The sequence below is a fragment of the Colletotrichum truncatum genome (genome assembly GCF_014235925.2).
Source record: "Colletotrichum truncatum strain CMES1059 chromosome Unknown Contig_0017, whole genome shotgun sequence".
Lineage (NCBI taxonomy): Eukaryota > Fungi > Ascomycota > Sordariomycetes > Glomerellales > Glomerellaceae > Colletotrichum > Colletotrichum truncatum.
Genome location: NW_027222414.1, coordinates 102,341 through 127,201, shown reverse-complemented (window position 1 = coordinate 127,201; position 24,861 = coordinate 102,341). Strand labels below are relative to the sequence as shown.

Here is a 24,861-nt window from a genome sequence, read left to right as displayed (position 1 = left end):
GGCGCTAAATGTGTACGTTGTTGAGTTTGAATATGTAATCTGGCAAGTTGATTGATCGATTGATTTAATCATACTAGGTTGTGGAGCCACGCTTTGTCAGCAGCGATGCCCGGATAGCGGGGTCCCGCAGAGAGCCTAAGCGTCTAAACATTATCCGAGCCGCTCCACTTTTCAACGCTGTCCCCAGATTCCGTCTTTGAGAAGCGGCCCACCAGCAGATAAGCACCCCACCAAACAGCACAGCAGCCTGGTGGAAGCCCAACAAAGCTACCTGATCGCCGCGCCGTTTCTCGGCACCAAACCCGCGGTTCGGCGCCTTATTGACGCATTACTGATCTGGAGCATTACCATCAGAGGAAGCTTTCCTTGACGAAATGCTCATAGGAACTAGCGCCCGACTGGGAACCATATTCCATCAGAAAGGTGTGCCATAGTGCTGCCTCACGAATTCGCCGAGACGGGAATATGGCACCTGAGACCTTGACGGAAAGCTGGCCTTTAACTGACCCCGGGCTTCTTCGCCTCAGCTACTGCCGGGGCTGTCCAGCAGTTCGATACCCGCCATTATGGGATGGATGCCTGATGATGTACTATGCTGGGCAGCTGTATGGGTGGGTTTATACTGGTCGTCAGCTCAGCCAGCGGAAGGGCTTGGATCAGCGTCAAACCAGGGCCGCCCGGCGGTCCGATGCCCGCTAATGTTATGGTCTCTTTCAGATCCGGGCATAGTGGGGCCTTCCTGTTATGCGTGCATAGCTTCTGCGGCACGCCAGGGGACTGCCATCTCCTCCCCTACTTTTGCCCACATCTCCTGCTTAAACCTGAATGGCTTTGTTAGCTTCTCTTCATCGCAATTCGCGGGTAAAGAAGACTATAGTTTCCTCCCTAGTGACGGTATACCAGATCGCACCTCTCATAAAGCCGCGCGAACTTGTTCTTGCGCCCCTCGTCCCATTCGCTCCGTTTCTCGAGACAGTTCTGGTATTGAAGTCGGCAATGGTACTCCGCCCCGGTAGGCGATGTGCAATTATCCAACACCGCCCGTAATCTGGACTTCTGCGGCGGCATCCACGCTGACATCATCTTCAGCTGGTAGGCCCAAGACAGCTTCGGTATACCACGGCCAAAAGTGATCACGGGAATACTTTACAAGTATGTTATGGTCCGTGCCCGGTAGCGGGCCCCTCAGACAGCAACATTATCCGAGCCTAACATTAACCAGCTGTCCCCAGATTCCGTTTTTGAGAAGCGGCCCCGCCCAGATAAGCACCCCACCAGACAGCATGGCCATTTGGCGACTGGATGCGATCTCCGAAAGTGCCACGATGCAAGGGGTCTGAAGCACAGGGGCAAACCCCCCAATCTCAAAAGGGACAGCTTCTGCTCCCCTAGCGGAGGTGATAGATCGCCCGGTGTGGTTTCTTCTTCAGGCAAGCTGGACAACAGCGACTGGCGAGCCCTTGCAACATCCTTAACCACGCTAGAGACGAGGTGGTTTGGGAACTAATGCTGTAAACGACTTTCATCTATGGCGCACGGACGGCGTGTTCACTGCCTGAATTCAGGCCACTGATGATGCTGTGTCCACCGACGACGGGGTGTTTGGCGTCGGCCCTGCCTGGCCAGCCGCCTGAACGGGCCCTAATACACTATGGGCGCATCCATCTGACGATGTCCCGTCAGAAACACGTTGCCGCACATAGACAGACCCAAGCATCGCGCAACCGGCAACCCTGTATAGTGCTCAGATTGTTGTCGCGCGTCGAGGACGGATCGATGTATAATCTTATGTGCCGACCTCTTGCGGTATTGGCGCCCTAGAGGCTGTTGACGCTGCCTTAGTTAGTCATTATGGCATTGAGGTTGGTTCGCCTTGAAGAGAGCGCGGTCCATCCCCGCTGTCTAACGGTGAAGCCTATGAAGGTGCTGAGTGCCAACCACTGAGCGACTGCGCAAGATCGCCCCAGCAGCCGGTGTCCACCTCGCCATCGGAGTAGGTGAGGCCAATGGAGGGCTGGCTCATCCTGCCAGAAGGTTGGACTCGTTGCTGTAAATACATCGTCGCACGGCTGGTGTCATTCCGCTACGCCAGCAGCATTGAGCAAAATGCGCCCAGATAGAATGTTAGTGGCGGTGGCGGTGCTTTCCCCGCGAGTTGTGGCAAGTTTGCAATTAAGCCAATCAGAATAGCCTGTGAACTTGAAGGACTGACCTGAGGCTTTTCTCGTGCGCCGTAGCCCAATCCAGCTTTGGTTCTGTATTTGAATCTGAGGTGGTGCTAGGTTGAGGCGGTGGTGAAACTGGCAAGCCATCGCAGAGCTACTTTACATGAAATTTGGCATTCCTGGTTTTGTGCTAACTTCATTCGGGCTGGCTGTTCACTTTGCTAGAGCTCTGAACTAGAAATCTCGGCCTTGAGGCGCCGCTCGGCGGCCGGGGATTCAGCTGAGTTAGAATCATCAAGAACCGCAATGGGTAATGGACATACGAAACTTGGTTCTCCCCCGGTCTTAAGGAACACAGCTAGCCGTTTCCTATTTAACAATACTAATTAGTTTATTTATACGGTTGATAATAATACTTCCCAGGCCCTTATCGTAGTGGTAGAAGTGTGAAGTAGAAAAGCCTATCTCAAGTTGCCTGCAGTTGCTCAAATGCGTCAGGACTCGGGTCTAGATCTTCCCTAGCAACTAGACGCTCAAATTCCAAGATGACTCTCGTCGACACACAAATGGCCTCCCCTTCTGCTCTGTCCAACTCTTCGCTAGCGTCGACTACTTGATTACCGCTTTAATTTCTCAGGGGTTTGTCCATACATCATGCTTTCTTTATAATTCCGCTCTCGATCGACTCTTGAGAATGAAATATTATCGCGGCGAGCTCACCGAAAGTGGGCGTGGTGATTAGGTAATAACCACGCCTGGGTCCCGTATTTAATGGGATAGTGGAACTGTTAGAAAAGCAATTTCAGCAAGCAACTTTCCCACACACAAGTCAACCCCAAGGTTACGGTTTCGCCTGTTTGAGATAGTGTGTTCCCGCATACACTTCATCCTTCGCCTTATAACATTACCTGCCAACCCTCCAACCTGCTGATACTTTGCGATTATATATGAGTTGAATAACATTCTTCGGTGAGACCGGTAGATATCGAGTCGGAGGAAACGCTGATTGGAGGACTTTGAAATGTGAGTCATCGCCATCACTCTAAGGGATATCGAAGTTGTAGGTTCTCATGCGCTGATGTTTCCGCTGGGCGTTTCCTAGAGGAACGAGACGTTTCAGTTCTTTTATTGGGACATATCTCACTACCGTCCGTATGATTTGGTCCAGGTGAACCGGCTTATTCTAGAATTCTTCGGCTCTACAATCGGCGTACTTACCCCACCCACCCATCATAGATCATCGAATCTTGTGCCCTGATTGAGACACAGCTCAACTGCAAACTTGCCCAAAGTTTGGTTCGATTCTGAATCAATCGGCCTATCTCGCTCTACGACTTCTATCGTCATTTGCCATGTAACTGGAAGTGGTGCCGCCGCTGCCCGGCTCATGCCTGCAAAGCCCTCCGCGCCCTGGGCACGTGGTGTCAATTTGGACCAACCTTTCATGAGCCATGGTTGCTCAGTCAATGTCTTGAATTGCCTGAACTAAACATGATGCAATAAGAGGATACATAATATCACTGTCGGGGTCCATGAATCAACTTTCGTTGCGTCACTAGCTTTGTCATCAGCTTTGGTTCACGGCGACGCGAAGGACTTGCAAACGCATCACAAACACGCGCACTTCAATGGTGTCTTTAGATTTGCCGCTTGTCTGCTACTGCTAGCTCTGTCAACATTGAATGTTTTGGAGCCGATTACCGTTCACGACGAACCTGAAAATGCTTTTCCAACGTTCCACGCAACCGAAATCAAATTGAACTATTGTAAGGCTCTCAAATAATCAGAAATCCTCGACCGCTTGAGTCGGCCCAAACTTCTCTTGCACCTTCTGCCGAATAAGACTTTCGAGATGAGCCCCAACGGCGTTGGCTGGTTCGTACCATGACAAAAACGTATCACCTTTACTCCCAGCCCAGTCAACCAAATCAAAGGCATTGTGAAAACGACCGTCCCCAAACGCAAGCTTGAATAGACGTCTACGGTAGGCAGGACAACGGCGCTCGTCTGCGTTGTATTGCCGTAGTATCTTGACCACATCCCCCGTATCATCCGCCGTATGCGGAACTTCAATTGCCTGCCACAGAGCTGTCTGTCCCGTATCAGGGTTCACAACATCCCATGCCGTAGGCTGAGCCTCCAGTAATTCTCGGGTTGCTGCGGCTGAATTGTGCAATATGGGCCAAAAGATACTTTGGCCAATTTTTGCTCCCGCTTGAATAAGCTGTGTTGCTACACGCCATTGCTGGTTTGCTTCGGCGAGGAACAGCGGCGTATAACTCCACGATAAACGCTCCCCCATGCCATAACGTGAGTAGTAGAGGATCTCGCTGTCTTTCTCTGCACCGCTTTTAAGTAAGAGTCGAACCATATCATCAAGGCCGAAAGATGCAGCTAGATGGAGGAGTGAATAGCTGGCCTGAATAGATTCTTTGCTAGGCTTGCCGCTATAGTCGACGGGTATTGTTGGTATTGTAATTTTATGCTGGAATTGTCGATTTGTTTGGGCTTTGGAGAGTGGTACTTGTTCAATAAACAATAGGGCCTTCTGCAGTTCTACCATGTTCACTTCGCTTGAGAAAGCATCGTCTCGCCAGGCGGAGTGAATCCATTCAACAGCGTAAAACATGCGTAAATGGTATAATGCGAGTTTATAGAATGGTTTGCATTTGACCACAAGTAAATGAAGATCCCTCTTCTCGAGGTACTCAAAGATCATTGCACGGATCTCAGAAGGCAATTTCCAGAAAGACTCTACAGTCAGCTGAGGCTTGGTCCATTATTATTAATGTGACGATGTCTTCAAGCGATTCTGATGCTTCTAACGCCTCTGGTGCCTCTAAGGCTTCCGTAAAAAGTACAATATACGTTGAGATCCTTCCGGAAGACCTTGATACTGCTTGCAACGCCGGCTGTACGCCGGAGCGGTGTGACAGCAGGTCGGTCCGGCCCCGTGAGGCCCCGGCTGTTGAGCGTGGCCCGCCGGGCTCGTTCATTCCCTTTGACGTACCGGCCCGGCCCCGGGAGATACGGGGCTTACCAGCTGCCCCGTTAGACATCTACTTCCGCTATGTCCCCCGGGACCTTGTTGAGAAGTGAGTTAGCTGGACGAACGCAGCCCCGATATGGGGTCCCCAGCCTGAACGGTCACGAATATATACGTGGAAGAAGACTTCTATAGAACAGATTTACCTCTTCTTAGGAATTTTGATTTATATGGGAATTCATAGTGAATCTGAATTAGAGGGATATTGGGAGGCTGGATATAAGAAGCAACGTCCCATCCATATATTTACCCGGTTCATGCCCCGGGACCGCTTCGAACTTCTACTCCAACGTATCCGGATTTTCAACACTTCGGAGTTCCAGCCTCGCCGCCAGTCCCGGGCTCCGCGTGGCAGCCAGTCCCGGGAAGACCAGATGCCGGATATCTATCGGAAGGTTAATGAGTGGTGGGTCTATATACAGGAAACCGGAGATTCTATACGCCCGGGTCGGAACTAACGGTTGATGAGGCTATGGTCCGGTTTACGGGCCGGTCTCTTGAGACAACAACTATACCAACAAAGCCGACCCCAACCGGCTTCAAGGTCTGGATACTTGCCTAATCGGGCTACTGCCTCCGGTGGCTATGGCACGTACACGGGCAGGGCCCGTACGGACTAGTTCCGCAAGCCCAGCCGGCGCCGGGTAATAAAGCCGGAAATCTAACACCAACACAGCGGGTTGTAACAACACTAGTTGCCTTACTTCCGGCTTCCGTATACCATATATTTCTTGATAACCTCTTCGCTTCGTTACGGCTTTTCGGGGCTCTTCGGAAGCAACAGATCGGTGCCTCCGACACCTGCCGGAGGGATAGCGGGATCGATAAGATCCTAGTTACGGAAAAAGCCAGCGAAGGCCGGGATATCCCATGGGGCCAAGTACATAGTATCCCCTCGTCAGATGGCATGGTATCTTATTATAATCTTCTAGCTATAGAATTCCCTATACTAATCTGTTTATAGGTTAACCAGTTTAATGGAAAGATAACGCTCTTGTACTCTTCTTAACGACCGTCTTCCGAGACGGCGAAGAAGTTGTACGAAGCCGGCGCCGGCCAGCCGGGGATACTGCAGCTAAACGGGCCGCCCGGGAGGTCTTCGGACCCGACGTTCGGAAGGACCTCCGAGTGCCTACGGCGATTGACGCTTATAACCACCATATGAACGGCGTTGATATAAGTGACCAAATGAGGTCTTATTATCAATACGGGCGTCCTATTCGTCGAGGGGGGCTGGCAGTCGATTGCTTGGAATTATGTGATCACTAAATTGAAGCAATTACCTGCAGATGATGCAGAAGCAGAGAGCTTCAGGTTATGGGTCGGAAACCTATCTTTACTGGCAGCTTCAGATGCCGGTCTAGACCTTGAACATCTCATCATATACGTGAAATGGGCATCACGCGGCAGATGGACCTATTCAGAACAGCTTGAAGAAGCCTTTGGGTCAGAAGATGGATCCCTGCCTTTGTGGTTGAAGCACGTCTATAAGCTCGGGCGATACTATGCTGCAACGAAAGCGATGCTGAAACTGGCTGTAAAACAACCAGGCGTATTCACTGGCATACATATCAAGGCCGTCGAGGCGCCTAGGCAGGAGAATTTCGCGCTGGGCAACCGGAGAGAGCCTCTCCTGATGGTTCTGCGGAATATTACCAAAACTGACCCGATCGAATTGAGAGAGAAACTGGGCCAAATCTGGCTAACAAGTGATCCCGAGAACAAATTTCTGCGAGCTTGTACTTTGAAACTCACAGTTCATGCCGAAATGCAGCTTCTCAATTTCTATGACCGAAATCCTAACCTTACGCCGAGGCTCTTGTTTATGGGGACAAGCAAGAAATCTTGTTATCTGTGCTACGAGTTCATTTTTGTCAGAGGGTTCGTGGCACAGAGTGAAGAGGTCAGAATGTAGGGTTCTCAATGGCGACTGCATTCATCTCTGGCCTTTCAACCCTTTGTTGGGTTGAAAGCCGCCCTTTATAGCTCTGGTGGACCACCGGTTGGGTAGTGGTTCCCCCTTCCCTTTATCCCTATAGTGCTCCCTTACCTCCACGTCCCTCATAGTGCCGTACATGGCACCATCCTGACCATCCCTCAATTCCATAGTGCCGCCCGTGGTACCATCCTAACTACCCCTTACTTTCGTACGTGACAATTTTACGTCATCCCTTGAGCATCGGCGTATCGGCTTGCCACCAAAAGGTCTACCCAAGCTGGGCTCCTGCTCCATGCCGTTCTGCTGTCCGAAAGAAGCAGAAGGTTCTACTTTGGAATCTCGGTAAACACCTTGAAGAAACGGCCGCCCGTGATCTTGAAACGAGGTTCGGAATCCGGCGATTGCCTACCATGGATTCGACTGCTGGGCCTTCGCTCACAACCACAGGGACCCTTTCAATAGGGTTCTGGACTCAAAAGTCAATTATGAGTGCAAGCACAGCAGAAGATCAAGACACCGGGACTTTGGGCAGAATGAATGACTGCTGCCCTCCGTTATCACTGCCAGGTAGTAGCTAAGTAGCAGGCTGTTGGGAACAATTGGCAGTAGACTAACCCAGCCCCAAGCAATTGTGGGGCAGGCTAAATATGATCAAAGGTTGAATGATAACCTCATTAGTTTGAATACAGTATGTATAACTCTGGATTCGAAGTAATAATGTACAGTAGACCAACTTGACTGCATGGCGCGCCACAGGGGCTGATGGCGGCACGCCTTTGAACATGCATCGATCACTGTTGTCAAAGGCTGTGCGGGACATAGTGAAAAGGTCGTTCAGGTGGCCCAAGGTGAGCCGCATTCATCTCTGGCATTCCTACTGTAGCCTCTAATGGATTAGGGGCGCTTACCTATCTGGGGGGCATCACTTTTTGGGCAGTGGTGCCTGGACTATTACCCCCTTTCCACCGTCCTCTCCTTTTATCTTACTTGCAAGCTGACTTCCCGCTGTGCTAGCCCGCCGACTCTTCCTGCCTCGTGACAACTGTGCTTGGGCTAAGGTTGTTGAAGCCTGATGCCACAACAGATTGAATCATCTCAGGCCCACCCCTGGGGCTGGATGAGAACCTAAGGCAGCCGACGTCAACATAACCTCTATGTGATGTCCTGTTTCCGCCCTCCAGGTCATCCGTAGTTGGGCGTCTACCGCGTCTATGTTGCACCCAGAAGACCTGGACAAGATTGCGACTCTGCGATATCGACATAAGCCGTCATCACCAACATGTACTGCGTTGTCTAGGGCAACCTTACATAACTGTTCAGCGGCTGCAAATATGCCTGTTCCCCGTGAAGGTCCGGAACTTCGGAAGGCTACTAGGCAATGGTAATCAACTGGAGAGCAATGCTCCACGCCAGGTGGAGAACAACGCCGTCGACTTAGAGCTGCAGCACAACTTTTTCACCACTATCTGGTACTTTTAAAACGCAAAAAGTAGCATCGTAACCGTAAAAACCAGCTCACAGTACTACTTTTGGAACCAGGAACCTTTGCCTGCAACCTGCATCCTTTGTTGCGGTGCCTGCCAGTGATTCACTCTGGGAAGTCTCCCTTTATGTCGATCTTCCTAGCTTCCTTAGTGGCTGTCAATTCCAGCCGTCCCTCCTTCCCCATTCGCAATGCTCCACTACGCTTCTTAACGGCTCTGGAGCTACGGAGTAGCTGGGTTGTTGCAGCGTACTGGGGCAAGTACAGTGTGCTCTGACTATCACTACGGAAACCCGGAAGTTTGCCGTTTGCCCTGTTGGTGCTCCGACTTGCGTGTGGCTTCTGTGCGGCTTGGCATGTGCGCTCATTCATCTCAGATTCCCTCGCTGGGCCTGCAATTCAGCAACTAGACGAGGCATGTCCTGCAACTCCTCATCCATACTACGCAGCTTCATGGAATTGTCGTTCCCTAAAAAATAACTCGATAGCCTATTGGACTTCGTTTTGGGCTTTTGGCTGGATGGCGTCTCAGAGGGCGCGCTCAGGTTGCTGTCGGTTGGCAAACGTGGAAGAAATGGGGAAAGCAGACGTGCTTGTGGCCAGGATTGGGGTCCCAGCCAAAGCCTCCTTCTCCAGTTTCGGACCTACATTTCTCCGGGTTAAAGGGTGAAAGGGAATGGGATCACAGCGGAGATGCCCAACCAGACAATGAAACATCAACAACAGCGAGAACGAAATTTTTGAAAATCGGAGCAAAAACGGCCCCAAATACGCGTGCTCGCGGCCACAGAGCCCCCTTCGATGCAATGCCATCCTCGGCCTTGATTCTACGTCCCAAAGGGGCCCAAGATGGCCGCAGAGCACGCCCCGACTACAATGAAAAACTTAGAGCAAGCCGCCAAATACGACATGTCAATAGACAACACTGTTACCACCACCACAGGCGAGCCACAAGCCGCTACACGAAGCACAAAGACTGCGCCCAAACAATCAACTTCAACACAACAGCCGCCGACAGGTTTTGGTCACCTGTCACCCCCGACAAAGTTTGCAACGTCCCACAACGACGAAGATGAGTCCGACAGAACAGTATCACCTTCCGCACGGAGAAAGCACCAGGCATTAGGCATGCTACGATCGATGCCACACAATACTACAGACCACAGACAGACTGGTCCCCTGTCGCCCCTTTTGCGAAGAAGGATTGGTGTCCCTTCAACGCGCGACAATGTCTGCGGAATCTGTGCGGGAGCTCTCATACCCAGTAATCGAACATGTCGGAGTCAGTGGAGCATTTTGCTTCGTGGAAGACCCATGGGCCAATGTGGTGGAGGGCAATAGTGGTCAACAGGCCAGAAACAAGAGGCCACATAGGAACCCGGCAGGAGGCAACAAAGAATTTACAGATGCCACTGAGAAAACGGCACATACAAGTCCGGGAGGATACGGACAAAACAAAGAGACAAAGCTGAGCGCTGGGGGGAGACTGTAGGTACAAAGAACCAGATACGGTGCTACCAGCACCAACTGAACCGAAGCAGGAGGACGCAAAACAAGCATTCTAGAGAGCAACACAAAAGCAAGAAAGCAGGCAGGAGAGCAACACACTTCTTCAACAGAGGGCACAAACACACAGAATAGAGAACATAGTGGGGAGCTTGGGGATAGCTGGCCCTGATGCAACATCAGGGCGAAGTGGGGCGTCGCTGTTCATTGTCGACGCTTCGGCTACCTGCCAAACCCCGCTCTCCGGGCATAGCTGCTGGCATAAGAGCGGCTTCATAACCGAGTAGGAATAAATCAATCAATCAATCACCCAACCAGACAATGCGATGAAGCTTGGCACACCATCGCGTGGAAAAAATGCTCAATGGCTTAAGACGTCAAAATTTACTTCAAAACTATGTACAGTATACCTCTTGCACTATCGAAGAATGTCGCTAAACAGAGCAAGATACTCTTGAGTGTGATTAGTTGCCTATGCCTCAACTATCCGTACTTACATCGTCGGCCTCCTCATCATGGCTTTCGTGATGACCCGCCTCTTCCAGCCTCGTCAACGTCGTTAATTCCCAAGGACCCGTCGTCTTGGCTCCAGTAACGGTGCCAAGATAACTTCGGCCTTCCCCCAGAGCAGTTGCCTTTCATGCGTATATGCGTGGTTACTTCTGACCGTCTAAGCTAAGGGGTAGTCCTCCAGCTACTCTCAAGCAGTCCTCTAACGCCTCTTGTAAGAGCTTCTCGGTCTTCTTCCACTGCTCTTGCTTTATGTACGTCATTGCCAGGTCGGCCATGATCGCTACGGTCGGTAGATGGTCACGTCCTTAGATCTTCGATCCCATTTCTATCACGCGTGCCTGTAACGCCTTCACTGTTGAACAAGTCCAGCAGATCATCATCCCCAAGTGGGCTGCAGTGGAGGCAGACGGCCTTAAAGCTTATGTTTTCTTTATTTGCCTATGTGCAAGTCTATTCTAAGCAAGCGTTGTAGTGTATGGAGGATATTGCGGTAAGGATGTTTTCCTATTATCCTCTATAGAAATTCCTGCCCTGGTCCTCCAAACCAAAAGAGGATTTTCTGCAAAGCAGATTTGTGCCTATTATCAAGGCTGTCGGCGAATTTTGTTTTTGGCTATAGCGTGTAGCTTGTCTCTCAAGGCACGTTCTGTCCCGGTGTTTCTTGCACTAGACGACCAGTTCTTGATGCTGTCAAGAGCAAGTCGCAACTGAATCTCAGAGGTAAACTTCGGGCAATGGGTTGAGAGATATTGAAAGCTGCATTTGGCACAGGTAGCTGCATTAGCATTTATCAGGGATAAACCAGATGAGGATCTGCGAGCTCTATCGGGCATATTGATAGTCGATAGTGGTTGGTATGGTTCTGAACTTGCGGTTGGCTGATGGTGTTTGCGACTATTACCCCCTTGTGTATTTTTTTCTTGTTGCATCACCAAGTCCTTCCTTTCATTATTATTCCAACCCATATCGTAGTTTACTAGAGGATCAGCTCTCTTTACTTGGAAATCTTGTCCGGCGTTGGCAGAGGAGTAGAGTCGCTTATTGAGCTCTGTCGAGGAGAAGTGGGAGGTGGGGTGAACAGAGGAGATTTCTGGTCCGGCTTCTCTTCCGTTCTGGTTAGGTCTAGAGTTTGCTGTGGTATGAAGTTGCCACTTAAGCTGGACCCCTTGGCTTGCGAAGACTTGGGCGTCCTTTTGGGGTTTTGCTTTCGAGGAGTTGACTTGGCTGGTTTGTTTTGACTTGCCTTGGTAACTCTGTAGGTTGTCGCAGTGCTAATCTTAAATGACTTACGTAAGAGCGTCTTCTTCTATGAGGTCGACGAGTTAACCTGCTGTTTCTTGTTGCTAGATGCTTTTTTAGGAGTCGAATAAGAAGAAGCAAAAATTTTAGCTTTACCATTAGTTATCTTCACTATAGCGCTGTTCTCCGCGTCAGTATCTTGCTCCTCATCCTCACTAACAAAGTCCTCGTCATTATCGGAACTAGCGCTACGATCACCAGGGAGACCAGCCGCGAGGTCCATAGGAGCGTTTTTTTGTAGTTTACAGCCTGGGTACCACTTGTTAGTATTTGACGACTGTAATGAACCTGACTAGCCTGGGCTTACCTGACGTCGACGACCGCCACGACCGAGGACTTCTTTGTTTAGCTCTGCAATTCGCTTTGCTTCAGCTTCGTGTTCTGCAAGAATTTCCTCCCAGACGTTCGGGTTCACAATCGGCTCGTTTTCCTCGGCTAGGTTATCTTCAAACCCGCCCTTATCGTTAGCCCACACGCAGGCAAACGAGAACGTCGATTCAGCTGACTCGTCTTGTCCCATCTCTACCTGTTCTATTTGAGATCGATCAAGGAGCTTTTTGATGCTGGCTTCGTCATAGCGTATGATATCTTTCTTGTCTTGATCTTCGCTAAACAATGCAGAAGCTCCAAACTTGAGGATTGACTCTAGATCGTCTGGCTCACCCTCTTCGTCCATAGCCTTAATCAGGACATGATCAAGAGCCATCTTCTTCCGGCCAATCTGCATAATCTTTTCTTCAGCTGAATTCTTCGTCATGAGCTGGAAGCAGAGAATTTTGTGTTTTTGACCGATTCGATGTGCGCGGGATATGGTTTGGATATCTTGATGGGGGTTGAAGTTCGGGTCTAGGATTATAACGGTATCTGCTATAGCGAGATTGATACCTACTCCTCCAGCTCTCGTCGATAGAAGAAAGGCAAAAACAGGCGAGTCTGTGGCATTGAAAGTATCAATATGCTTTTGTTTTTCATGGCTATTGATCTTGCCATCAAGACGTCTGTGTTGGAAGCCAAGGCCATTAAGGAAATCTTCAATGATGTCCAATTGGTTCAGGAACTGACTGAAGATTAAGACGCGATGGCCAAGCTCCTTGAGCTTGGGTAGCATGATGTTAAGCAACATCAGTTTTCCGGACGCGGATACTAGGTTCTCTTGCATCTTGATTTGATCCGCCGTCCTCTCTTCGATCGCCTCGCTACACATGAACGGATAGCAAAGACACTTTCTGAGCTGTATGAGAATATTGTTCAGACTTCCACGCTCCTTCTTGTTTATTTTATCGTCAGCAAAGATTGCTTTGATAAGGTCAGGACTTTTCGACATAATCGATTTGCATAGCTTCTCCTGCAGAATCGACATGGAGACCGGTACAATAATCTGCGCTATGGGGGGTAAAAACTTAAGAACTTGGGCTTTGGTTCTTCGGAGGAAATACTGTTTGATCCGACCGTGAAGCTCAGGCAGATTCTGCGCGTTCAATTCTTGATACTCTTAATCTAACTTCTCAGCGTTTTGAGTTGGATCAATGAACTACAGAAGGTTGAAAAGCTCTCGTTTGTTGTTTTGCAGCGGTGTTCCAGTAAGAAGGACTCAAAAGGGGAATTTCATTGCCCGCAAAGCCAAATAAAACAGGCTCTTGTCGTTCTTTAACCGCTGACCCTCGTCAACTACCAACCCAGCCCACTGAACCGAGCGGAAGAGACTCCTTGTCCGGTCATCCTGGGCAGAGTCGTAAGACATGACCACAACGTGGGCTTTAATATCTGACGAGCCATTCGGGAAAAGCTCGTAGTTGTAGGCTAGCTCCTGAGGTTGCTTTCCGCCATGGTAAGTTACGACCCGAAGATCTGGTGCCCACTGCTTTATTTCACGACGCCAGTTCGGACAGGTGGAGTTCGGAACAACGACCAGAAAGGGCCAGCACTTAACAAGTTCGCTGTTGATAGTCCCGTAATATAGTAAGGGAATACATACCTTTAGCTCACCGTGAACCAGAGCCGAAATCAAGCTAACTACTTGGACTGTCTTTCCTAGTCCCATCTCGTCTGCTAGATTAACATTCTTGTCCTCGTGATAGTTATATAATAACTAGTTGACGCCTTCAAGTTGTTACGCAGCAAGTAAGGAAGACGAACTACTTAAGCAAGTGTGGTGACCGACGTCAGGCACGGGCGGCATCAACTAGGAACAAAACGGCTTGTCTTCTCTAAGTGAGCGAGCGGAGCGAAGGACGCTTAAGAATACGGTCGCTGGAGCGAGGTCACGTGACCTCGCGGCCGAGACGCGGCAGAGTGGGTCCGGAGGCCCGGAGCCAGCACGACACACCCCCCCAGACGGCGCGTAGTCGTCTGGAAAACCGCGCCTCGAGGCCATATCGCTACTATCGCCTAGATACAAGATTATGAGGCTATTCAGAGCCTCTTGTGAATATATATATAACAAAAGAGAGGTGTTGTTGTATTCGCCTCGGTCTTTGTGCTCGAAGTGATGTGAATATGGCGAAATTCGCCCTTGCGCGCCGCCTGGCGCAATAATCGCACTTTCCTTTATTCAACCGTCGTACTTGCCTCTTATTATTGCCAGTTGAATTTTCTGAAAATCCTGCCTTCTGATTGGCCCACAACGTGGGTTGCCCATCAGTTATTATTTCCTCTGCCCGTTGACTCTTCTGCAGCGGTTCCGGCCGTGGCCGAAGCGGCTGGTCTCCGTGCTGCCATTGACAGCCTTGTTGGAGGACACTTGCCGGCGGCTGTTCTCCCCGCGTACAACGTCCTGATGGACACGTACGCGGCCTCCCTCCGAGGTCGTTAAAAGAGCCCGCCCTACGGGGCGTAAGTACGCTTGCTTTTGCTCCTTTGGGAGCGTATCATGCTTCCTGGCCAGGGGCCAAGTCAAAATTTAACTTTCGGCCTCCGGGCCAGCATTGCTCGCGCGCACCTGTTTCTCTTCGCTTCTTGTGACTTGTGCCCGAATGTCTTGTAGGTTTAGAAGTGCCCTGAAGTGTTCGAACTTCGCTCGGGAGAGTGCTTTTGTGAGACCGTCTGCTGGCATCTCGTCGGTAGGCATATATACCACGTCGAACGTCTTCTTGGCATACTCTTGGCGTAGCCACATGTTCTGTATATCAACGTGGCGAAGGCGCGTTGAGATGCGTTCCTTGTCGCCTACTACCAGGCGAATCGTTTGGCGATTGTCACAATGGATCTTCCATACGTCTCCGAGGTCTAGTTCAATATCCCGAAATAAGCGTTTGAGAGCGATGGTCTCCTTAGCAGTGTTTTCGAGGCTAAGGAGTTCCGCTTCTGTAGTAGAAGTGGTAACGGTATTCTGTCTCGCGGCTTTCCACTGAATGGGACCGCCGAACAGTGAGATGATGTACCCTTGAGATGAACGCCGCGTCTCTTCGTCGTCTGCGAACGAGGCGTCGCCCGCAATTAGGAGAACTTGGGCACCTGCACCCCCCGAGCTACCGAAGCAGAGCGAAAGGTAGCGAGTGTGATAAAGATATCTAATGACTTGGTTCGCGGCCTTCTGATGTTCGAGAGACGGGTTCGTTAGGAACCTCGAGAGTGTAGCGCAAGCGAAGGCGACGTCGGGGCGAATCATGATCGCAGTGTACAGAATTGAGCCGACCTTCTCTTGGTATTGCTTTACCTGGTCAGGGGTCGCTTCAGCGGTGTTCTTCTGGAGCGGGACGAATGGCAATGGTGTATGCGGCACGATCGAGTCGATAAGGTTGAATTTCTTCGCTACGCGTTCGATATATTGGTCGTGTGCGAGGTTAATTGTTCGCTTCTCACGGTCACGTATCACGCGAATGCCTAGATACCACTCGACAGGGCCTTGGTCCTTGAGTTCATACTCGGCTTTCACCCCGTTTATAACGTTTTGAGCAGCTTCGCGGTGGTCCCTATGGTATAAGACGAGGATATCGTCTACGTAGAAGAGTACCATCTCTTTCTTGTCGTTTGAAGTGAAGAGACAGGGGTCTTCGCTTGCAGGCTTGAGTCCCAGGCGCCGCAGCGTTGATGAGAACTCCTTATACCAAAGGAGGGGAGCGTCTCGTAGCCCGTATAAGGCACGGCGGAGCTCGACGTACTTCCCGTTCTGTTTGAAGCCGTCTGGTAGGTAGCAGACGACAGGCGGGTCGTTCGGTCCTCTTGTTGCGTTTAGAAACGCATTGACTACGTCGAATTGGTCTACTTCAAGGTCGAATTCCGCCGCGAGCGCCATCGCTACTCTAAACGTCCTTGCTGCGAGGGTCGCTGCGTAGGTCTGTTCGAGAGGATGCTTCGCCTGGAGGTCGCCGCGGACGCAAATTCGTGCCTTGCAGCGGTCGAGGTAGCCGTCTTGATCAAGCTTGTAAGTGAACACCCACTTTAGAGGAATAGGTTTCGTAGACGCTTCGTGTTCGTCAATGATTTTCCAAGCGTCCATCTCCTCTAATTTACTTATCTCGGCTTGGGCCGCTTCGTAAAACAGGTTTCGGAGGTGGGTCGGCATTTTTTCAACACTTTTCCACGTTCGTGGGGGCTTTATAAGCTCATCTGTGTGTATTTTCACTCGCTGTGGAGTGACCGCTCTGGAGTGCTTCGCTTGGTGTATTGACGCGAAGACGAAGCAATGGAGCGTATAGTGGGCTTGGTTCGCTTCCTCCACAGCCTTCTGCTGATCAGGCATATAGGTATGGAAGAAAGTTTCCCAATTACGTTCCGTTTGTAGGAATGCGAAGTGTTGGGCGAAGCGAGGTGATCGTCTCGGTTTGCCCTGTTGTTGGCCGTAGTCCTTGCGGTTGTACACCCGCTTGGTCTTTATCTCGGGTTCGCGCCCGTTCCCATTATCCGAGTGTGGCCGCACCGGGTGAGTTGGGGAGTCACCCCCGAGATCATTACTCGAGTCGGCCTCCACGGCCGGTTCTCGTGGAGGTTCGTTGTTGGTCTTGACGTATATCACGTCTTCGACCGCCTCAGAGAGGGCTTCGTGCCCCGGGTCGGGAACGCCGGCGTCCATCGCTTCGGAGCTTTGTTGGCCGGTCGTTTGCCCGTCCGTCCCCTCCGGCGCTGCGGCCGGCTCAGGGGTCGGTTCCGGGGTGAGCAGGCCCTCTTCGCGTCGGCTGTTAACCGCGGAGCGTTTTACCGTTGTCTCTTCTGAGATTACGGTCGACGGCGCGAAGGCAGGTGGCAGGGGCTGCTCTTCAAGTGAAAATACGAGTTCGCTTGGTTTTGCGAGTCCGAGGAATTGGAGTCCTGGGTTCGCCGTAGCCGGAGGTTCCGAGATCTCCGTGGAGACTGTCTCGGCCACCTCCGCTTGTAAACTAGCTTTTGCATCGTCCTTCGAGTAGAACTTCGTCTCGTCAAAGGTAACGTTTCGCGTGATAATCACTTGATCAAGCGAGGGTATCCAGACTCTGTATAGGTTGTGAGCGTCCATAACGTAGCCCACCAGATATCCAATATGTCCTCGCGGTTCCACCTTGAAGTTACGTCTGTTCCTATCCGCTTCGCGGTCCTTTTTCAGGGGATAAGCCCTACACCCATACGCGTACGTCCAGCCCCAGTGGGGGCGAAGGTCGCGGGCGAGGCTCGCGCTGTATTGTGGTTGCCACCAGCGAAAATACTGTCGGAACCAGCTCTCTTCGACTTGAATTGGTGAGAGCCAAGCTCTTCGCTTCCGTGGTGACATATTGTACAGGTAGGCGGCTGCCATGACTGCTTCCACCCAGAGAGTAGTTGGCAGGCCCGCTGCGCTGAGCATCTTTATCGCTCGGGTTATTAATTCCTGGCCCGCTCGTTCGCCTCCGCCATTGGGTTCCTTGGTGTAGGGGGGTGTCTCTTCGATTTCAATCCCGTTATGCTGGGCCCAAAGTTGATACTCAGTCATTCCGTTTATCGCAATTACCGCGCGTTCTACGTCTTGTCTCAGCTTGCACAGGGTGACGCCTCGTTGGCGAGCGACCCATCGTTCGAAGTGCCTGAGAGCGTCGAAGACGAAGGTGTGCGATTTACTTACGCGCGGAAACGCGAAAAGACGACCGGTATATTCGTCTTTGATCACTAAGAGCCAGCGGTTCTTGTCAAAGCTTGTCGGGTAGTCGAAGAGATCCCATGAGACCCTATAGTACGGTCGAATTGCTTTCCGTTCAGAGGTTCGCCTCGAAATTAACTGTTTCGCGTGCGCTGTCGCGCAGTATTCGCATTCCAGACGCGTGGGTCCTTTTATCTTTACTCCTCTCACGTTTGACACCATTCGTTCTAGTGCGTCTGGTGCGAGGTGACCCGAACGAAGGTGCCATAACCAGGCGTCATCATACCTATCAGGTGGTTTACGAAGCGAGAGTCGAGCGGGATCCTGTACTGCAAGCACCAAATGGTTCACGATTCCTGCGTTACTCGAGGTAATTCGCTTCTGAGCAATATACTGGGAACCGGTCTTATATTCGAAGAAAGTAATGTTCATCTTCCTAACAAGATGCTTGACTACCACGCTGTTTTTGTACGTTCCCTGGCGAAGTGTGTTATCCAATCCGGAGTACCAGATGCCTGTCTTTCGGAGGAGTGCTTCCGAAACGATGTTAACGTGAAAGTTCTCTACGTATCCAACGTTATGGAGCGTAAGGTCTGCTGTGAGGTCTCCATCAGGGCCATTTAGTGCTTTTGGCAAGATCCACGTTCCCTTTGCTAGGATTGGGTACGAAGCAGTTCCTGAGTCGACTCTCTCGTCGCCGATGCACGTTTTAATAGAAGACGATTCAAGCAAGTCAAGGTTGTTAACAAGGTGCGTAGCTCCGCAGTTGTCGAGAACCGTGCTTCGTGACAGAACATGGGGTCCCGTCAGTGGGGTTGCAAATACGCTTGGTTGGTCGTAGTCCGAGTCGAAGTCGTCCGAAATTTCCCGGAGAAGTTCACGGCTGATCGTTACTGCGTGGATATTTCTCTTCAGTGTCACCTCTGACTCATTCTCCTCTTGCTGCGATTTCGCTTTAGAGCCGGTATTTCCTGACGACCTATTGCGAGGCGGCGCTGGGTTTCGGAAGCTGGGAGGTTCCGTCGCCCAGATCCAGCCTTTCCGAGCTAATTCGGCTCGGAGATCTTAGTTCTCGGACTGATTGATACGCTTTCGAATCTCCTTGCACTCGTCCCTCGATAGTTTGTCCTGGGAAGGCTTGATTCGCCCGGTAAGGGCGTACTCCACGCGGGTGCACTCCAGGGGGTTTGCGTTGTGGGGTTTGTTGCAGGGGCACGCTTCGGATTTGCCTTTTCCTTTCGAACCGCTTTTTCCATCTGAGATTGCTTCGCTCGGGCGACCGGCAAGGGTAGCGTACACACCGCTTGTTTTACCCCGATTTTTGTCGTATAGGGTGTCCTCATACAGCAAGTCCTCCAGCATATCCCTGTATTCACTTACAGTAGGGATGCGGTCCCCCTTGCGCTCCATTTTGACAATTTCAGTGAGCTCGGAGGTCGCCCAGGAGGGGGCAAAACGGTGTCCCACCGCTCGAAGAAAAGTTTTCGAAGCGAGCGTTCCCTGGCTTTCCGGTATTCTGAATCGAAGCGCGCGGAGCAGTACTCAATGGAAGTCTCTTAGCCAGGTCTGGGGGTTTACGCTTGTGTTGGCCTTTTCCAGGAGGAGAAGGTACTCTTCGCGAACTGTAGTTTGACTGCTTGATTCGCTTGGAGCGTAGCGTTTCCGAAGGTACTGAATAAGAGCACGGAGTGAACGTTGGTTGTTCGCTAGGATCTCCGATCTCGCAGCGTAGAGGATGTCCTTGTCGACCGTTTCCTTAACCTAACGCTGAATAGAGTCGAAGTCCCGCTCCCGACGAGTTTTGAGGACGTCGCGGCCTGATTTTGAAGCGAGGTAGTTCGTATATCTTTCAAAGGTCCCGGGCGTGTTTTGCGTGAGAGTTGGTTGTGCTACAGGCTCCTGGAGTTCTTCCCCTGTATCGTCACTCGCTTCTGCCCTATGCTGGAGAATCGAATCGTAGGCTTTCCGCTTCCGATCATAGGTTCTACGCTGCTTTTCGTTCTGCTGCGTGATCCATGATTCGATCGAGAGTTCTTCATCGTCCTCTCTTGGGTCTGACGGAGACGTAGTGTCGTCTGGGTCTATGAGATCCCAGACGTCTGCTGCGTCGGCTTCGGCGTAGAGAGCGTCGTACCAAACGGGGAAGTCCCGGCGGCAGGTTAGCCTTGTCGTGCTCGTGAGAACAGATATCTGCGACGACATCTTCGTTGTAGAAGTTGCTGTTTGAAGCGAAATTTGTGAAGACCGTAAGGAGTTGATGGTGTTCCGCCACGAACCCTTCGTCTGGTTAACAGTAGAAAGGGGTGATGTGGTAAGCTGGGCTCATAACTGTGGTGACCGACGTCAGGCACGGGCGGCATCAACTAGGAACAAAACGGCTTGTCTTCTCTAAGTGAGCGAGCGGAGCGAAGGACGCTTAAGAATACGGTCGCTGGAGCGAGGTCACGTGACCTCGCGGCCGAGACGCGGCAGAGTGGGTCCGGAGGCCCGGAGCCAGCACGACAGCAAGCAAAGACACAAGCGCGCGATGCGATTAAAGACGGCGCTACAGTACGCCGCAGGTAAAGTTTTTAATGATGAAGTCAGCAACGCTTAATGTAGTACGGTCAAAAGTGTCACATAAGCGCGTGCTGCCTGAAATGATCGGGCGATTCTCTAAGAGAGTCGACGCAACGCTGCTAGGAAAGCATACGCGTCAGTTGTATAACGAGCTTATTTAGAAAGAAGCGACCACTGTTATACAGCTACATAAGAACCTGAATGGCAAGACTGAACTACTATTTGCATCGAATTGACGTAGTTCCTTAAAACGTATGCGTCTGCGGCCAGGCAGCAGACACGGTTGAACACTTCCTCTTCCGGTGCACAAAATGGACGAGACATCGGACAGAGATGCTCGAATGCACGGAAACGCGGAGAAGTAACATATCCTTCTACTTGTGGGGCAAGAGCCCGTCGGATGACAATAAATGGACGCCAAACATATGTACAAGCGGTCCGAGGAACGATACGCTTCGCGCTGGCAACAGGTCGGCTAGATGAAAGATGAGAAGCGGAGGAGGAGAGTCACCTTAACCAATCAAAGCCGGCATAATCTCAATCAACCATCAACCTGCGATAGACAGCACGTACCGCTTCAGCCGCTGTAGATAGGACGTTGAACACTTGGAGAATACTGTAGGCTTCAAGATTGCATGCTGATCCATAATAAATGACCATAATACACTAAAACGCGGGAATCCGTTGCGAAAAGGGCAGAAAATGGACGAGTTAGCAAGAAATGGAGACTGTACCGGCTTCAAGGAAACCAGGGCACAAAGTCAGAAATGTACATGTAATCAGCTTTAGCTGCCCTTTCAGCTTTGCCGCCGGGCGTCCACATCTGTTGATTACATCTGTTGATTACATCTGTTGATTACATCTGTTGATTACATCTGTTGATTACATCTGTTGATTACATCTGTTGATTACATCTGTTGATTACATCTGTTGATTACATCTGTTGAACGAAACGAACATGTAATCTACAGCGACCAAGACAAGACACCTTTTGTCGTTGCCATCCGTCCACACTCAGGTGGATGAAGCCTCAAAGTGGAACTTGATCAGCACCGTAACTCCCCATGTCTCCTGTGGAATTCCACAATAACTTTTCTGAGAGGGCTGCCATGTGTAAGCACGTGATCTGTTATGAGAGGGATAAAACTATTAGCTACTGCATGCAAAACTCCCTTCTGACATACAGTAGCTAACGTGCATATAGCGCTCATCCATCTTCACAGGAATTCTTAATCAAAATGAACATCTTTGCCATCATTCCCTGCGTAACTACCATCGCTATGGCAGCTCTTTTGCACCACCGAGATCCAGGTCGCTCAGGATACAATCAAGTCCACAAACCAAAACATTCGACAGCCAATCAGAGTAACCAACGCACGGAGATGTAATACGTCTCAAATGCATCTTTAACGCGAATACCCCAAGCTACCTAGGACAGTGAAGGACAAATAGACCAAATTGTTGTGGGAAGGGACAAGGACACTCGCCACTTATATGTATGTTTCAATGTGTTCTTAATTCAGATTTATAGTACACTTAATATCAATTTCTGGAGTCTCGGAATAGATCCATGAAGTTGATTAGCAAAGTTACTACATATCCTTGGAGCCGTATACCTCGATATCACCTGAATGTTTCCTCGTCAGCTACACCATCTACAGTACGCCGCCCCTATGGACTATCTTAAGCCGTCAGTATCTTAATGTGGAACCATTGATATAATATTCATCACTGACATGGTAATGCCTGCTACCTTGATTACTATGTAGGTAGTAGCCGAAATCGCAGTAAATGTATGGCCGAAGCAGCACTTCGGTGTGTAGAATACTCACGAAGGAAAATAATTACGCTCTGTTACTAACTCTGAGTTCAACATGTTGGGATACAGTACAGTATCAATACCTTATCTGCTCTATACTGTAGTTTGCTCTCAAGGATTCAGGTGGTTATGGCGTTTATAGTAGCTACAGCTAGAAAAAGACTACTGCTGATGACGAGGACGTGCAAGCAAAAAAGAAAGAGAAGCATGAGGATTCCGCATTCACTAAAGAATATTTGAAGGCCCTTAGACCTGACGATTTCTTGGTTGTTATAGCGTTTCTACTTTACTGATTATATGGTGATATCCTACTTTCAACAATCCTTTCCTCCAAGACCCTTTTTTCACCCATACGTAATGGCCGACTATCAGATCGGAAGTGAGCACCCCCAATCGCTCATCAGCGACTTCGTCATTGTCGGTACTGGGTTTAGCGGCTGTTACGCTCTTCACAAAATCAGGGAGCTCGGGTATTCTGCAAAGATCCTGGAGGCTGGTAGCGACTTTGGAGGCGTCTGGCACGTCAACAAATACCCTGGAGCAGCACTCCGTCATATCAGTTTAGCCTGCCCAAAGTCTGGGAAACGTTCAACTTCGAGGAGAGATACCCTGGGCATGAAGAGATTCGGCGGTACTTCGCACATGTCGACATAACTCTCGGACTACGGAAGGATACTATTTTCAATTCTCGTGTAGACGAGGTAAAGTACGACTCGAAAAGTAAGAGGTGGCTTTTTCGCACAGAAAAAGGCCGGCGTATCGAATCGAGGTTCGCTATTTTCGCCTGCGGATCTTTCAATAAGCCTTACATTCCTGCTTTTCCCAACCTAAATGCCTTTCGCGGCCTACTTATCCACCCATCGGCTTGGCCCGAAGGTGTCAAACTGGACGGCAAGAAAATTGGTATCATCGGCCAGGGGGCATCAGGGCTGCAACTCGTTCAAGAACTCGCGAAGCAGGATATTCTGTTGACTGTTTTCATACGAGAACCATGCCACACCCTTCCGATGCAACAGAGGCGACTATCATATCGAGAATCCGAGGAGCTGAAAAACTACTATGATGGCATATTTTCCAAGGCTAAGTTCGGCTCTTCGTCAGCTATAGGGTATAATCAGAACTCCGATTTCTATCACCAGGCAAGCGGCAGCGACAGGGTTACGCTTTACCAACGCCTGTGGGATAGAGGGGGCTTTGGGTTGACGCTATCGAACTATCGAGATATTATGTACGACAAGACGGCAAATTCAAGCCTATACGAGTTTTGGATGCGTAAGACTAGGGCTCGAATGTCTAATCCTGAGAAGATGGATATCGTTGCACCATTGAAACAGTCTCAGTGGTTTGGCGCCAAACGAGTCAATCTCGAGATGGACTACTACGAAATGCTAGACCGCCCGAACGTTAAGCTTGTTGATCTCAAAAAAACACCGCTTAAATCATTCTCTCGAAATGGCGTTGTGACTGAGGGCCACGACAGTACCTTGGACCATCACGAACTGGACGTCATGATTTTGGCTACGGGCTATGACTCCGTGACGGGAAGCTTATTGGGTATGAATATCCACGATAGGCATGGACTGCGCCTAGAAGAGAAGTGGAAAGACGGAATAAGCACCGACCTCGGCATGCTAGTACCTGAAATGCCGAATGCGTTTCTCCTGTACGGGCCTCAAGGGCCTATAACTCAGACAAACGCCCCATCTTTTATCGAGTTGTAAGTGGACTGGATAGCCAATCTTCTTAAGAGGATGCGAGACGAGAGTATCGACTATGTAGAGCCCTCCCAGGAATCTTGTCGGTTATGGACAAAGCAGGTTAACAATGCCTTTGAGCCAACGTTGTTTCGAGAAAGCACGGCATGGTGGACTGGTGCGAATATAGAGGGGAAGAAGGTTGAGCCACTTGTGTTTTTCGGCGGTGTTCAACGGTGGTGGCAAGAGTGTCAAAGTTCTCTGAAAGACTGGTCTAACTTTTGTATCTCTGGGATATAAAACAGTCATATAAAGATATTTGCATATGCTTAGTCTTTCTGCGAATTCATTTCTCGAAGCAGAATGCGCTGGAAGGCTCAAGGCTGTATCGGCCTGAGCTGCGATAATTGACCTGCAACTTGAAGTGCATGGATGGTTTAGTTTTTAATGTGAGAAGTATAAGCACATCCAGCAAACTCACTCGAACTGTTGTTATTGCATAGTTTAATCAACATACGTGAGCGTCTCAAACACATGTTATTCGACCGAGCTGCTTCGACCTCCTACGAGTAAATTAACTACGAAAGCGCCAGTGTCCTCGCCTGAACTCTGCAGGGTGTGGCTCATGATGGACATTTTTCAGGCAGATAATAAGGATTATACGGTTTAACGAATGCCAACGGAGCCACACTTGAACATCGTCTGGGATACTAGCACGGAAATGGTTGTTGTTGTCAAAGGCTTCGTAACTTATGCCGTGCCCAACAAAATCCTTAGTGACACAATCTGCTGTTTCTGTCCTCTCCAGCATAC

The 24,861-nt window shown here is 50.3% G+C and overlaps 7 protein-coding genes across 7 annotated transcripts; 3 read left to right on the top strand and 4 right to left on the bottom strand.

The window, feature by feature from the left end:
* Positions 1–3,948: 3,948 nt before the first annotated feature.
* Positions 3,949–4,884, bottom strand: CTRU02_215584 (ankyrin repeat domain protein; the record flags this gene model as incomplete). The annotated part of the gene is made up of 1 exon (XM_036723726.1): positions 3,949–4,884. The coding sequence occupies one exon, from the start codon at positions 4,882–4,884 to the stop codon at positions 3,949–3,951; it is 936 nt and encodes a 311-aa protein (XP_036584409.1).
* A 77-nt stretch (positions 4,885–4,961) lies between these two features.
* CTRU02_215583 (AC transposable element-derived protein 4) lies at positions 4,962–5,264 on the top strand (the record flags this gene model as incomplete). The annotated part of the gene is made up of 1 exon (XM_036723727.1): positions 4,962–5,264. The coding sequence occupies one exon, from the start codon at positions 4,962–4,964 to the stop codon at positions 5,262–5,264; it is 303 nt and encodes a 100-aa protein (XP_036584410.1).
* Positions 5,265–9,482: 4,218 nt separating this feature from the next.
* CTRU02_215582 (uncharacterized protein) lies at positions 9,483–9,974 on the top strand (the record flags this gene model as incomplete). Its single annotated transcript, XM_070206505.1, has 1 exon — positions 9,483–9,974. The coding sequence occupies one exon, from the start codon at positions 9,483–9,485 to the stop codon at positions 9,972–9,974; it is 492 nt and encodes a 163-aa protein (XP_070059805.1).
* Positions 9,975–11,646: 1,672 nt separating this feature from the next.
* CTRU02_215581 (chromatin remodeling complex subunit) lies at positions 11,647–13,311 on the bottom strand (the record flags this gene model as incomplete). Its single annotated transcript, XM_070206504.1, has 3 exons — positions 11,647–11,958; positions 12,064–12,200; positions 12,264–13,311. 3 exons carry the CDS (start codon positions 13,309–13,311, stop codon positions 11,647–11,649), a joined length of 1,497 nt encoding a protein of 498 aa, XP_070059804.1.
* A 5,730-nt stretch (positions 13,312–19,041) lies between these two features.
* On the bottom strand, positions 19,042–19,386 carry CTRU02_215580 (reverse transcriptase domain protein; the record flags this gene model as incomplete). Its single annotated transcript, XM_036723729.2, has 1 exon — positions 19,042–19,386. One exon carries the CDS (start codon positions 19,384–19,386, stop codon positions 19,042–19,044), a length of 345 nt encoding a protein of 114 aa, XP_036584412.2.
* Positions 19,387–19,737: 351 nt separating this feature from the next.
* Positions 19,738–20,178, bottom strand: CTRU02_215579 (reverse transcriptase domain protein; the record flags this gene model as incomplete). The annotated part of the gene is made up of 1 exon (XM_036723730.1): positions 19,738–20,178. The coding sequence occupies one exon, from the start codon at positions 20,176–20,178 to the stop codon at positions 19,738–19,740; it is 441 nt and encodes a 146-aa protein (XP_036584413.1).
* Positions 20,179–22,711: 2,533 nt separating this feature from the next.
* Positions 22,712–24,075, top strand: CTRU02_215578 (cyclopentanone monooxygenase; the record flags this gene model as incomplete). Its single annotated transcript, XM_070206503.1, has 2 exons — positions 22,712–22,876; positions 22,915–24,075. The coding sequence occupies 2 exons, from the start codon at positions 22,712–22,714 to the stop codon at positions 24,073–24,075; spliced, it is 1,326 nt and encodes a 441-aa protein (XP_070059803.1).
* Positions 24,076–24,861: the final 786 nt, after the last annotated feature.